Source organism: Entelurus aequoreus, linkage group LG28 (assembly GCF_033978785.1).
Source record: "Entelurus aequoreus isolate RoL-2023_Sb linkage group LG28, RoL_Eaeq_v1.1, whole genome shotgun sequence".
NCBI classification, from domain to species: domain Eukaryota; kingdom Metazoa; phylum Chordata; class Actinopteri; order Syngnathiformes; family Syngnathidae; genus Entelurus; species Entelurus aequoreus.
This window is the reverse complement of record NC_084758.1, coordinates 26,370,234-26,384,769: the sequence shown is the minus strand read 5'-3', so window position 1 is coordinate 26,384,769 and position 14,536 is coordinate 26,370,234. Positions and strand designations below refer to the sequence as shown.

General features: G+C 40.3%; 1 protein-coding gene across 1 annotated transcript; it reads right to left on the bottom strand.

Annotated features, from left to right (window-relative positions):
• Positions 1-5,785: 5,785 nt before the first annotated feature.
• Positions 5,786-11,998, bottom strand: zbtb33 (zinc finger and BTB domain containing 33). Its single transcript, XM_062040061.1, has 2 exons — positions 11,710-11,998; positions 5,786-11,342 (listed from the first exon to the last, which is right to left on the bottom strand). The coding sequence occupies exons 1-2, from the start codon at positions 11,729-11,731 to the stop codon at positions 9,628-9,630; spliced, it is 1,737 nt and encodes a 578-aa protein (XP_061896045.1). The 5' UTR covers positions 11,732-11,998; the 3' UTR covers positions 5,786-9,627.
• Between the last annotated feature and the right edge of the window lie 2,538 nt (positions 11,999-14,536).

Sequence of the window (14,536 nt, the reverse complement as noted above, 5' to 3'; positions counted from 1 at the left end):
ATTTGGGATTATTTGACCCTATTTAGAATAAAAACTAAGAATCATCTTTTGATATGATGTACTTAGTCCGGTGGTTCTTAACCTGGGTTCGATCGAACCCTAGGGGTTCCGTGAGTCGGCCTCAGGGGTTCGGCGTAGGTCAAAACACACCCGACTCATCGTGTATATAAAAACTTCTCCCTATCGGCGTATTACGGATACGGCAACAGCTGACTGGTTTGCAGGTGTGTAATTTGTTGTGAGTTTATGCACTGTGTTGGTTTTGTTGTTTGAACAAAGTGATGTTCATGCACGGTTCATTTTGTGCACCAGTAAAAAAACATGGTAACACTTTAGTATGGGGAACATATTCACCATTAATTAGTTGCTTATTAACATGCAAATTAGTAACGTATTGGCTCTTAACTAGTCATTATTAAGTACTTATTAATGCCTTATTTGGCATGGCCTTATTATAACCCAAACCCTCTAACCCTAACCAAATAACTCTAAATTAAGTCTTTGTTACTTAGAATATGTTCCCCATACTAAAGTGTTACCAAAAACATATAACTTTGTCTTGAATTTGAAAAAAACTAAACATTTTATTTTTCACTAAAAAAGGGTTCGGTGAATGCGCAATTGAAACCGGTGGGGTTCGGTACCTCCAAAAAGGTTAAGAACCACTGATTAGTCCATAAGTAACAAACGTGTACTTCATGTTTAGTGACATGCTAATTCTTTTTTTTTTTTTTCCAAATTCCATTGTATGTTATACTCTTCTGACACCACCAGGTGGCAGTATAAGTGTCCACATAAAGGTCACAAGACCCCAATTCAGTAGTGTACACGATTTTGGAAATAAGAGCTAAAAGGTAATGTGGCCACTAAGGCCTTTAGTTAAAGCACTCTGAAAAACATCTAAACACCCTGTCTTTGTTTGAAGTATATATGTAATGTAGTAACAGACACATGTCAGGGGACGGCGTGGCGCCGTTGCGAGAGTGGCCGAGCCAGCAACCTGAGGGTTCTTGGTTCGAGCCCAACCTTCTACCAACCTCGTCACGTCCGTTGTGTCCTTGAGCAAGACACTTCACCCTTGCTCCTGATGGGTCGTGGTTAGGGCCTTGCATGGCAGCTCCCGCCATCAGTGTGTGAATGTGGAAATAGTGTCAAAGCGTTTTGAGTACCTTGAAGGTAGAAAAGCGCTATACAAGTATAACCCATTTACATGTATAATAATATGTAATATTTACGTGTTTTTCCCATTTTGAGCATAAGGTGGTGTAAAAACATAGACGCTTCACAACGCTCCCTAAAACAATAACAAACACGACTAATCATGGCAGACTTTGTGAGCGACGACAAAGACTACTTTGGTACAAACAATGACGCATAACCTTTTATTTTTGAGCCTGAATATAAGGAGGACGATCTACAAGTTTTAGACGCTGAGTGCAGAGCAGATTTAGCTTTAGTGAAACACTGCGCATCATGTAGCGGTATTGCTACGTGCTAAAACAAGAAATGCTAACATAATAAAACGAACACTGTACAATGTCTGCTCTCACTGGGATGCCGACTGATGGGATGTTTATATCTTCCTGTATGGATGAAGAATTATTCTTATTTTACACAAAGGGTTAAAAAAAAAAGTTGGACGTCAAAGTTGACCAACTTCTCGGTTTATGGCCACAACGTCTACTATCCAGGTGAGAAAAATAGATTGTCTAAGTTAGCACATAACAATATTGCGAATACTTGGTTAATAAGCAGGTCAGGAGATCTAAATGGAGTATGGTAGGCGCTTTTTGGGTGGTTATTTAGAAGGCATTGTGGGCGGAAAAGAGGAGCATCCATTGACTCGGTTGTTAGCTGACTTTTGCTTACGTTTATTTACGATTTAGAATGCATAAAAAAAAGAAAATGTGTTCTTGTCTGACATAATGATTGTGAATGATCGGCAAAATAAAATTTTAAAAAGCGCAATTCCCTTTTAAGTATTGGGACAGGAGGGTATAAACCAGGGGTGTCCAAACATTGTCCAGTGAGGGCCACTTTTAGAAAAATGTTATACATTTTGTACATAAAAGATACTGAAACAAATACAATGTTAGTCAGTCAACAATTAGCTAATATATCTAAACAAAACATCCACCGTTAAGTTTTGTGTTATAGGTACCAAAACAATCTAGTAATCCCATATTTTGGCTTCACTACATCGCAGACTTTTAAAAGCATATTCTACTATTACCAAATTAAGCATTTTCAAGTGTAAAAATGGTTAAATAAACTGAAAATATCAGTACTAAGATAGCATTGGCCACTAGAGGACACCAAACCAATCAAAGCGTGCTGTTTAGTATCTGGACCACTGATTGGCTCAGCATCAGGCAGCGTTACTATATTGCTGTGATTCTCATCTAGTGGTACGCCAAAGAATCACTTAATTAAATATTCAAACACAGTGTTACTGTTCAAACTGTGTGTAATGTTACACTGGCCAAAAATAATACATATCAATCAATTAAAGTTTATTTATATACCCCTAATCACAAATGCCTGAAAGGGCTTGCTAAATAAAACCTGTGCCTTGTTTTTAATGAGTATTTAGGCCTACTGCGCTACTGTATTTTAATGTTGGTCATTATGGTGGTACTTGGAGAGTCGAGCCTTTTCTAAAGTTTGAGAGCCACTGCTATATTGAATTAGAATGCAAAGGTGACTAAAGGGTCTTATTTCATGTTTAGAGGGTGTTTGTAGTGTTTAAAAATGTATTTAGAGGGTTGAAAACTGTTTTTTTTATGATGTAGCTCTGAAGATATTTGACTTTTACATACAATAACAGAAGTAAATTGTAATGATGAACTAAAAATGAGTAATAAACCATACATATTGCGCACTAGTGATAGAAAACACTCTCTTAACACCCGTATTGCACACCAAGGAAAGATGAGGATTTCTACTTTGCATTAATGTATTTATCGCGCTCCTGTCCGGAACCAATTAACGATTAACAAGTCTATTATTCTTATTATTTTGACAACCAAAGCTAGAGATGTCCGATAATGGCTTTTTTGCCGATATTCCGATATTGTCCAACTCTTAATTACCAATTCCGATATCAACCGATACAGATATATACAGTCGTGGAATTAACACATTATTATGCCTAATTTTGTTGTGACGCCCCGCTGGATGCATTAAACAATGTAACAAGGTTTTCTAAAATAAATCAACTCAAGTTATGGAAAAAAAATGCCAACATGGCACTGCCATTTATTATTGAAGTCACAAAATGCATTATTTTTTTTAACATACCTCAAAACAGCAGCTTGGAATTTGGGACATGCCTGAGGAGGTTGAGGAGGGCGGGGTTGGGGGCTAGCGGGGGGTGTATATTGTAGCATCCCAGAAGAGTTAGTGCTGCAAGGGGTTCTGGGTATTTGTTCTGTTGTGTTTATGTTGTGTTACGGTGCGGATGTTCTCCCGAAATGTGTTTGCCATTCTTGTTTGGTGTGGGTTCACAGTGTGGCGCATATTTGTAACAGTGTTAAAGTTGTTTATAAGGACACCCTCAGTGTGACCTGTATGGCTGTTGACCAAGTATGCCTTGCATTCACTTGTGTGTGTGAAAAGCCGTAGATATTATGTGATTGGGCCGGCACGCAAAGGCAGTGCCTTTAAGGTTTATTGGCGCTCTGTACAGCGGCGTTTTAAAAAGTCATACATTTTACTTTTTGAAACCGATAATTTCCGATATTACATTTTAAAGCATTTATCGATATCGGACATCTCTAATTTTTTTATTAATTTTTTTGACTGGAGAATGTGTCGCGGGCCAAAAAAAGCTACAACAAAAAAAGCTGTGTTCCTCATTTTGGACAACCCTGGCATAAACGTTAGCAATTCTAGCGTAGCCATGTGAACTACAGTCATACTTGCCAACCCTCCCGGTATTCAGCGCCTCTCCCGATAACCTCCCGGAAGAAATTTTCTCCCGATAAACTCCCGGAATTCAGCCGGAGCTGGAGGCCACGCCCCCTCCAGCTCAATGAGGACCTGAGTGGGGACAGCGGCGACAGTCTGTTTTCACGTCCGCTTTCTCACGATATAAACAGCGTGCCTGTTTTAACTGTAGAAATATCGAGGGCGAGTTCTTGGTTTCTTATGTGGGTTTATTGTTAGGCGGTTTCATTAACGTCCTCCCAGCGCGGTAACAACACACAACAACAGCAGTCACGTTTTCGTCTACCGTAAAGCAGTTTCGTCTGGCGTAAACAGCAATGTTGTGACACTCTTAAACAGGACAATACTGCCATCTACTGGATAGCCTCCGGAACACTCAAATTCAAGTATTTCTTTTATTTTTATGTATAATAAAATAAATAAATATATATATATATATATATATATATATATATATATATATATATATATATATATATATATATATATATATATATATATATACACTATCGTTCAAAAGTTTGGGGTCACATTGAAATGTCCTTATTTTTTAAGGAAAAGCACTGTACTTTTCAATGAAGATAACTTTAAACTAGTCTTAACTTTAAAGAAATACACTCTATACATTGCTAATGTGGTAAATGACTATTCTAGCTGCACATGTGGTGGTTTGTGGTGCAATATCTACATAGGTGTATAGAGGCCCATTTCCAGCAACTATCACTCCAGTGTTCTAATGGTACAATGTGTTTGCTCATTGGCTCAGAAGGCTAATTGATGATTAGAAAACCCTTGTGCAATCATGTTCACACATCTGAAAACAGTTTAGCTCGTTACAGAAGCTACAAAACTGACCTTCCTTTGAGCAGATTGAGTTTCTGGAGCATCACATTTGTGGGGTCAATTATATATATATATATATGTATATATATATATATAAACGAATTATATATGAAATACTCGAGTTGGTGAATTCTAGCTGTAAATATACTCCTCCCCTCTTAACCACGCCCCCACCCCACCTCCCGGAATCGGTGGTCTCAAGGTTGGCAAGTGTGACTACAGTGCTAACATGCTCGGTTAGCGTATACTGTACGTTGCAGAAAAACAGAACGATGAAACTAACAGCTTCTACGTCGGCAGCTAACGGATCATTTGGAAGAGCACCAGGCTGCATTTTAAAAGGTGTAGCGAAGCCTCACTTTTTTTCCATTCAGCTAGAAGCAATCATGTTAATAAGGAAGGACGTTTTTTCCTTCATGGCGTCATGAAAACACTTGGGGAAAACCAAACGTTTGAGCGCCTTTTCTCCCAAAAGTGGAGTCAACATGAAAGATGGTGGATTTCTCTCACGTTTGGTGCTCAAAAACAAGCCGAAGGGAGAAAAATTACTGTTAAAACATCATTCAAAAGTACTTATTGCATAATAGGGGACCTTTAAAGTACTTTTTCTCTTTATGGATTCGCCTCACTCAATGCTGCCCAGCACAACACACATTTTTCTCTGTGTAATTAGTGAACATTTCACCTGCAGAATGTGAGCTGAGATGTCAGTGTGGGACTCACAGAAAGCAGACGATGGAAGAAACACGCATGAAAGGATGCATGAGGAGGACGAGGACGGGAGGGGAAAAGAGAATAAGGTAGAATGTAGATTTAGTCCATTAAACTCTTCCTGCGCTGCGTTCATTAATCCGGTTCTCAGGGTTGCTGAGTCTCATTTTGTCTTGCTATTAAAGTTGGTTTGCGCAATCAACACACTTGTTTCTGCGACATCGCATCTATAAATAACAGCGCTTCACTGACACCCAGAAATGAGTTTAAACAGTAAAAGAATAATTTATTGTCAAAAAGACGGAAGGAACCTTTTTTTTTTTTTTTTAATACACATACGGCCACATTATTAAAAAAAGCAAGCTTGGCTCTACAAAATAAAGACACATTTACTGTACATCACACACACAACCCCATGTTAATCTGTTAATCATTACTGACATGACGTAGGAAGTCCCTGCTACTTCTACCCGTTAACTCAACCACGACACTCATAGACACAGTGAAAAGTCCATTTTAAAGAGTCCAAACAAGTTTAAATACTAAGTGCTAACTGCATTTTTTTCTGTCAATGGTCGTCTTAACGTGTCCATGCTCATAAAGATACAGATTTTGGCTTTGAAAAAACAGTCTTGGTACAACAAACTCAATGCCTTCAGTCATACCCATACGCAGGATTGCAAACAATACAAATAAAATATATATTTAAAATCATATTTAAGTGCAAAGAGGTGTTAATTGAATTCAAAACAGGGAATGTAAAATGATCAAGTCTGCTTAAACCAGGGGTGTCCAAAGTGCTTTCACCTGCAGCGCCTTTATTGCCCTTTTTCAAAATAAAATTAACTAATTTGATAGACAACTGTTTCTTCATTACCTACAACAATAATCTAAGATGGGAATGATTTGTTTGATTGATAACCTAAAAATCAACAATGCTATTTGTCCATTTAACCATAATGTATTTTTGTTTGATCCCAATCGTGTAACACTTCCTTTAAAAAAAATAAAATCAATGAGTACATTTCCGATAAATACAAAGCCGAAACCCATAATGCTCGCTGGTCTCCTTCATAAACTGGGTTGAATGTGTCTGTGTGCAGAAATATTTACTAAGCATTATTCTTGTCATATGGCGAGGAGTGCAGTACTCCGACTCACCATAAAGTGGCGGGGGCGTATGTGGACCGGCGGGTGCTTGTCTTTACCGTCTTTTAACAGCGAGGCACGGCTACGTTGGTCGAAAAGTGCTAAACTAGGGGTGTCCAAACTACGGCCCGCCGACATCTTCAATTTGGCCCCCTGGATGTCATGAGTTTTAATAAGGAATCTGGCCCGTGGGGTGTTTTCAAATTATTTATACATACCGTATTTTTCGGGCTATAAGTCGCAGTTTTTTTTCAAAGTTTGGCCGGGGGTGCGACTTATACTCAGGAGCGACTTATGTGTGAAATTATTAACACATTACCGTAAAATATCAAATAATATTATTATTTAGCTCATTCACGTAAGAGACTAGACGTATAAGATTTCATGGGATTTAGCGATTAGGAGTGACAGATTGTTTGGTAAACGTATAGCATGTTCTATATGTTATAGTTATTTGAATGACTCTTACCATAATATGTTACGTTAACACAGGCCTGGCCCTAACCAATCTGGCGCCCTAGGCAAGATTTTAGGTGGCGCCCCCCCACATCGGCAGTGAAGTGTATATACTCACAAGAAACTGAATAGCTTTGTCTTTGACCTTTTTTTTTACTTAAAGAAAGCAAATTAACATATTATATGAGAATGTTATGTTATGATTATCTTTAACCGAATCACAGCAGTGCTCAAATTAAAAAACAGCATTCCCTCTCATGTGATATTGCTTAATTAACATTAATGATATGCACTTTAACAACTAGGCTTACAACTATACCTAATATATAAAGGGGTGGAAAAGTGACTATTACCTGCAGGGCAAACATTAGCTAACCAGAAGGCAATAACAATGTAAACAAAAAACACCTGCTTAAAAGATCTAATACAAATGTCCCTGAGGAATGTAAGGTGGGAGTACTGTAATTACCTAACGTTACATTATTATTTTCCATAACAATTTAGCCCCCTCCACAATATTAACCCGACGTTAAAACAGAACTAGCTATTTATTGATTAGCAATTGCAGAATCATGTAACATTAGCTTAATGCTAAAAAGCCAGGTTACTATCACATTCTGTAACAGACAAATAATTTCATGTAGGCTAACGTTACCTCCCTGCTACCTCTGTCTTTTTCTCGTTTCTCCTCCTCTTCTTATCTCTTTTTCTTCCCTGGGCACCTGACAGTTTTGGCCGTTTTGACATCTTGTGTTGATTTTTTGATGTGACGTCCAAAAAGAGTCATGATACGTGCGGGGGGAGGGGACGTAATGTTGTAACAAATAATATTTCTATTAAATAGGCTTTACTTTGCATTTTAATTAACGTGGGATTATTTTTTGTATTTAGAAATAATAGTACCAACTTTTTTTTTTTTTCTCCAACATTTGTGGCACTGGCGTGGCGCCCCCTGATGGACGGCGCCCTTAGCATTTGCCTATACGGCCTATGCCACGGGCCGGCCCTACGTTAACATACCAGGCACGTTCTCAGTTGGTTATTTATGCCTCACATAACGTACACTTATTCAGCCTGTTGTTCACTATTCTTTATTTATTTGAAATTGCCTTTCAAATGTCTATTCTTGGTGTTGGGTTTTATCAAATACATTTCCCCAAAAAATGCGATTTATACTCCAGTGCGACTTATATATGTTTTTTTCCTTCTTTATTATGCATTTTCGGCCGGTGCGACTTGTACTCCGGAGCGATTTATAGTCCGAAAAATGCGGTAGATATTGGGTTTCACTATGTAAAGTGATTTGAGTCACGAGAGAAAAGCGCTATATAAATATAATTCAATTTAATGTGTACAATATATGGATAATCCGGTGACGTCACCGCTTTTGCAGATTCCAAACGGTCCGTTTGGCGGAATTATGAAGGAAGGCAAGAATATTTTCTAAATATCTCTGCAATGCCTTCTCGATTTAATTTCAAATTTTCGGGAGTCATGCACATCACAAATGCACAACTGCAGGTACCAATAGGTAAGTAACAATACGGCGGGGCCCTTTACATAAAGCTCTCTGCTCTAGGGGGGGAGGAGCTTCTAATATTCATGTGCAGTATATATAAATCTACCTTCATATAATCTTGGCAAGTGCATAATAATACAGACGTGCGACATGCAGTGACCAAAAGCTAAAAGCAAGATCATTTTATGCAGTTTTGTATCAATCGGCGAGTGTGCAGGTGTACCTAGTGTTGTGACCGGGTGAATCTGTATAATGTTTACGAAGTTTATTTCCGACCGTGTCAGGGGGAAAAAGGTAGCGGTGGCAACTTCAAGATATATTTTCAAATAAATAAATTGATTCTTTCAGGAGAGGGTGGGGTGTGGTTTCATTTTTGATCTAGGAAAGCCTCCGGAAACGGGTTGTGAAAGTGACTGTGGGAAAAACTTTACGCAGAATTTAAACCGAAGCATATCCAATACATGTTATCTGGACCACAAGGAAGTTATTTAGGACCCACTTGAAAATGAGATGCTGCATCTCAATGGGGCTATCCTGAATAAATAGAAATTGATTTAATTAAAATCATTAAAAGGTCCACTTGAAAAAGGCCAGCGCCTCACCAGCCTCTAGCATCAATGCACGTCCCTGATCAAAGTTTGAACACCCCTGGCTTAAACCGAAGCCTTCAGCAACGTTATCGTATAGAAACCACATTGTAGTTAAAAAGAGTCCTACAGTACAGTTTTAGTTGCTGTAATTTGCAGTGCTTTCTGTTTTTACTGAACAAATGCCATCTTGTTGTGGGCTAAAAGGTCCATACTTGGGCGTCAACACTGTGGAGTTCAACACCATCATTAAACCTTCCCTCCAAAGAAAGGAACAAAATGGAAAGTCTTGTTTGAGTTGAGTCAACATTCACTTATCTGGACCAACATTAGGGAAAAGAAGGAAGAAGTCCAAAGCAGGGGGCCCCGTAGAAGGCACAAGTGTGATGGGGGGTGGGGGGTAGTCAGCGTCTCTCAATACGTCTCGGGAATAGTGAAAACGTATTCCGACTTCCCCTGAGGAGGACGAGCGTTCATGGGCGGCCGTCCCTGCCCGCCAATCAGCATTTGCTCCTCGGACTCCGCGAAAATGTCGTTCCAGTTCAACATGCGGTTCTGAGGGGACGGGTGGACGGCGTCCTCGTGGCCCTGGGGACCGTGGTGCAAGCTGCCGTCCTCTGAGACGAACGGGACGGCGGCCCCCTCTGTGCTCCACGAGTACGGCTTCATCTGCACCGACTTGCACGGCAGCAGGCGGTAGAGGTTCTCCTCGCCGTCTTTGGCCTTCCTGCCGCTCGGGTCCTGGTTGTGGACCTGCTTGCAGTGGTTGGACAGCATCTGGTAGCTGACGAAGGTCTCGTGGCACACCAAGCACTGGTAGCGCCGCTCGCCCGTGTGCTGGATTTCGTGTTTAGTCCTGTACTCGGCCAAGGCGAAGACTTTGTCGCAGTAGCGGCACGGGTACTTCTTTTCCCACGAGTGCGTGTTGAAGTGGCGGCGGAGGCTGGTGAGGCACACGTAGGGTCGCTTGCACACCACGCACACAAAGAAGGTCTTGCCATCCATGATAAGCTCGTAGTGGTCGTCCGGCTCTGATTTGGACTTCTTCTTGTTAGATACAGCCTTCAGGTTCTCGGGTATTTCCGCTATGGCTCGCTTCACTTTGTTGGACTTGGAGCCGCCTTCTCCTGGATCCTCCTTCACCGGCACGATATCGTAGGTGTTCTCCCCGATGTTGGCGTAGACTTTACAGTTGGGAGAAATGGAATCGATTTCCGTGGCTGCATTGAGTGTCACCGTCTTTTTGGTGACCGTCGCAGGTTTGACCACGGTTTTTTTCGCGACGTCCAGCAGCCTGATTTTGGAATCCCCTTGCTGAGGTGAAGAAAAAACATGCTTTTTTTGGACTCCAGGTATGTCCGCGGTGTCCCCCTTTGCCGCGCTGCTTCCACACGACTGAGAGGCAGTCTGGAGTTCGGGTATGACGCCGGGAGTACTTTCAGAGGACACCTTGGCGGGGGTTTTGTTGGAGCTGCTGGCCGGACTGTCAGGAAGCTTTGGATCTCCTGCTTTTGGATCTTTAGATTCTTTGCTCGGCTCCTTCTCGACTGAATCCATTTCCAAATCGATGACATCCCCCGATACCCTGGATTTCGGGTCCGTCTGCGAGACAAACATGACGTCGTCGTCGTCGTCATCCGCCGGTTTGCTGAATTCTTCCGCAGATATGGAGAAGGATTCCGAGATGATGGGCATCACCATTTCCGACGACCCTTCACCCCGGGTTTCGTCCTCCTTGGACAAACCGGGCAGACCTTTGACTCGCGAGAGCGGCTTGGCCAGCTTGGCAATGAAGTTGATCCCGAGCGTCTGCCCGGCCAAGATGAGCTCCTCCAACATGTCTGAGCGAATCCGTGCGATCTTGGAGCTGTAAATGAAATTAAGTATGTGCTCGAAGATCTCCGCTCGGAGGAAGTTGAGCTCTATGACCTGCCCGGCCACCACGAAGAGCTGGTGGAAATATGTACTCGACGCGGACAGGATTGTCTTGTGGGCGCGGAACTTCTTGTCCTGGATGATGATGGTGACGTCGCAAAACGTTCCGTTGTTTCGTTGCTCGTTCAGAGACGTAAGCAAAGTGGTGGAATACTGCGGATCGGTCGCGGAGATCAGCTTCAGGGTGTGCATGACTGCAGGGAGAGAAGGAAAACAATCACACTAGCTTTAAGATAGCACCATTTCATGGCATCACATTTAACAGCTCGCACCACCTCCCTATTACCAACAAGTGACGTTTGTTTACTTTGTGCAGCCGTGTAGTGGCATCGATAGGGATATTTGAAGACAACATAGCATTTGTAGATGCTACAGAAAGCTCATGGTGCGATCGTGGAATTCTAATTATCCTCTATGGTGAACAATAGGACAAGGCGGGCCTAGATTATGACAGCTCATTAGCGTGTTAGCTGCTCAGAATGCACAGCAGTAAATGCATTCTACTCACTTGGTATCTGCATGACACATTTTGTAAATATAAATGGACATAAACGCGCTTACCTGCGACTTTTTTGCCCTCCATCTGCAAGAAGCGATAAGCGGTTTTTTTGTGTGCAGCTACTAATGTGCTAGCCCCGTGGCTACACAATGGCTAACAGAAAAGGTAGCTTCCCTTGTTAAATAAGAATCGTCGCTTCCACCTCTTGAAGATGAAACCGATCCCAAACTCCAACGCGAGATCATTTAATGCATAGTTTGCATCGTGGCCATATTTTTGGAAAATATTAATTGTATCAAAAATACAAGCCGGGACGTTTTTTCAACTTCAAAGTTGTTTCTCTCGACGGAAGACGTCACGGACACATCCGGCGATGTCTGACCCGGTTTAGAAATTAAAAGTATTTTGCTCGTCTCAAAATAAATTAATTCATGTTCTATTTGGATTGCATAAAATATAAATACTTTGATAGTGTGTGATGGTGTCCGTTTAGTTCAAATAATACAGGCGGAACCTTATATTCTGGGAGAATAAACGGAAACCGATTTTTCAACTTCCGGTTTTAATCCCAGTTGGAAAAGAGGAGGCAAAATCACTGATTAATACAGCAATTAGGGCGGGGGTGTCCAAACGTTTTCCACTGAGGGCTGCACACTGAAAAATCAAATATGGGGCCATTTTGATAGTTTTTATTTTAAAATGCAGCTGAGATAGGCTCCAGCACCCCCCGCGACCCCAAAAGGGACAAGCGGTAGAAAATGGATGGATGGAATTCAATATATGTATAAAAAAATATACATTTAAGCCTCCACTCAGGCTTGATCCCGGGGACCCCAAAGGGTTTTGGTCAAAAAAATATAAAAAATGTGTCATTATTTAGTATTATTATCTTTATTAGTATTCAAGGTTTAAATCTCTAGATCTATCTGTCAGTATAACGTTTTTAAAGATTTAAGTTGTATGCTCTTCTTGTCAAAGAAAACAGTTTTTTTATGTAAAAAACACAACATATGCAATATTTTCCCCCCAATAACATTTTTAAGTGGAATATATGAGATTATATAATAATTGGGGCCTTAAAAATGTCAATATTTCATAACAACATTAATTCATTATTATATTTTGAGCAATGACACAAAAAAAATTCCACTAAAATTATTGGGGATCCAAAAGGGTCCTACTCATTAAAATGTTAAAAAATAAATTATACTTTTTTTTTTTTACTGTTTAATTTTAACACAATAATCTCGAGATCAACTTCAGATCCATCCGTCAATTATAAGTTTTATTGTGGTTTATGTTTTTTGTTTGTTAGTTTTAGGCCCTTCTTTGAAAGAAAAAAAGACAGCTCAGTTTTTTATATGGCAAACACAAAATATGCAACATTTCCCTAAAGAATATCTCAACGTGGAATATTTAATGTGACGTAATTGGAGCCTTGAATAGGTCAATAATTCATAATGACATTGATTTTGATTCATTATTATTATTTCAAGAAAGAGACAGCCTGCATGGCAGCTTTGTGTTATTAGAGTAAACATTGCAACAGTTTCTTGTTACATTTCACCTGTTTGCTCTTTTATACCACTTTTTTTTTCTTTTTTTCTCGTATTTTTACAATGTGCCGTGGGACCGTTAAAACAATTACCTGCGGGCCGCAAATGGCCCCCGGGCTGCACTTTGGACACCCCTAAATTAGGGAATCCTTGCAAAAACTTTGGGATTCTGGGAGGAAAGGCAGACACTTATACAACATCCAACAATCTCTTAACGGGGAAGAATGTAGAGGAAAGTGTAGAACACACTGGACTGAGGGCAACATTATACTTATTAGGCAAAGTGGCAACAGATAAATGTGAGGTATGTGGGGTGGTTGAAAATGTGCAGAATGTGCTGATGGAGTGTAGGAAGTACAGGTCACAGAGGAAGACACTAAGGGACACATTGTACAGTCTAGGTAGGGGATGGAGTTTAAAGGCAATTTTAGGGAAGGGGGAAAACAACAAATAATGTGAAGTGAATTATATGAATGTAGCAAGGCTCTAATGGCATATTTTAAGATCACAGGCTTTATACTTAAAGTATAGGTTTTTTATTTATTTTCTTTTATTATTTTTTTTTTCTCCCCTTTTGTTATGTGTGGTTTTGTGTAAAAACATATTTGATATGTATATCCCAACATAGTCTGTAACACAGTGTTTTTCAACCACTGTGCCGCGGCACACTAGTGTGCCAGACACAGTCTGGTGTGCCGTGGGAGATGATATAATTTCACCTATTTGAGTTAAAAAATATTTTTTGCAAACCAGTAATTATAGTCTGCAAATGATGTGTTGTTGTTGAGTGTCGGTGCTGTCTAGAAATCGGCAGAGTAACCGTGTAATACTCTTCCATATCAGTAGGTGGTAGCTAATTGCTTTGTAGATGTCGGGAACAGCGGGAGGCAGTGTGCAGGTAAAAAGGTGTCTAATGCTTCAACCAAAAGTAAACAAAAGGTGAGTGCCCCTAAGGAAAGGCATTGAAGCTTAGGGAAGGCTATGCAGAACAAAACTACAACTGAACTGGCTACAAAGTAAACAAAAACAGAATGCTGGACGACAGCAAAGACTTACTGTGGAGCAGTACATCCGTACAAAAAAAAAAAAAAAAACAGTACATCCGTACATGTTCCCACAAAGAAGGATAAAAACAACTGAAATATTCTTGATCGCTAAAACAAAGTAGATGCGGGAAAATATCAATCAAAGGAAGACATGAAACTGCTACAGGAAAATACCAAAAAAAAAGGGGAAAATCCACCAAATAGGAGCGCAAGACAAGAACTAAAACACTACACACAAGAAAACAGCAAAAAAAACCTCAAAATAAGTCATGGCATGATGTGACAGG

What these genes read in the sequence shown, in the direction of transcription:
- zbtb33 (XM_062040061.1), bottom strand. Translation starts at nt 11,731, where the DNA reads ATGGAGGGCAAAAAAGTCGCAG. An exon ending in GGAGGGCAAAAAAGTCGCAG is followed by an intron (nt 11,343 to 11,709) that starts GTAAGCGCGTTT and finishes CTCTCCCTGCAG; the next exon opens with TCATGCACACCCTGAAGCTG.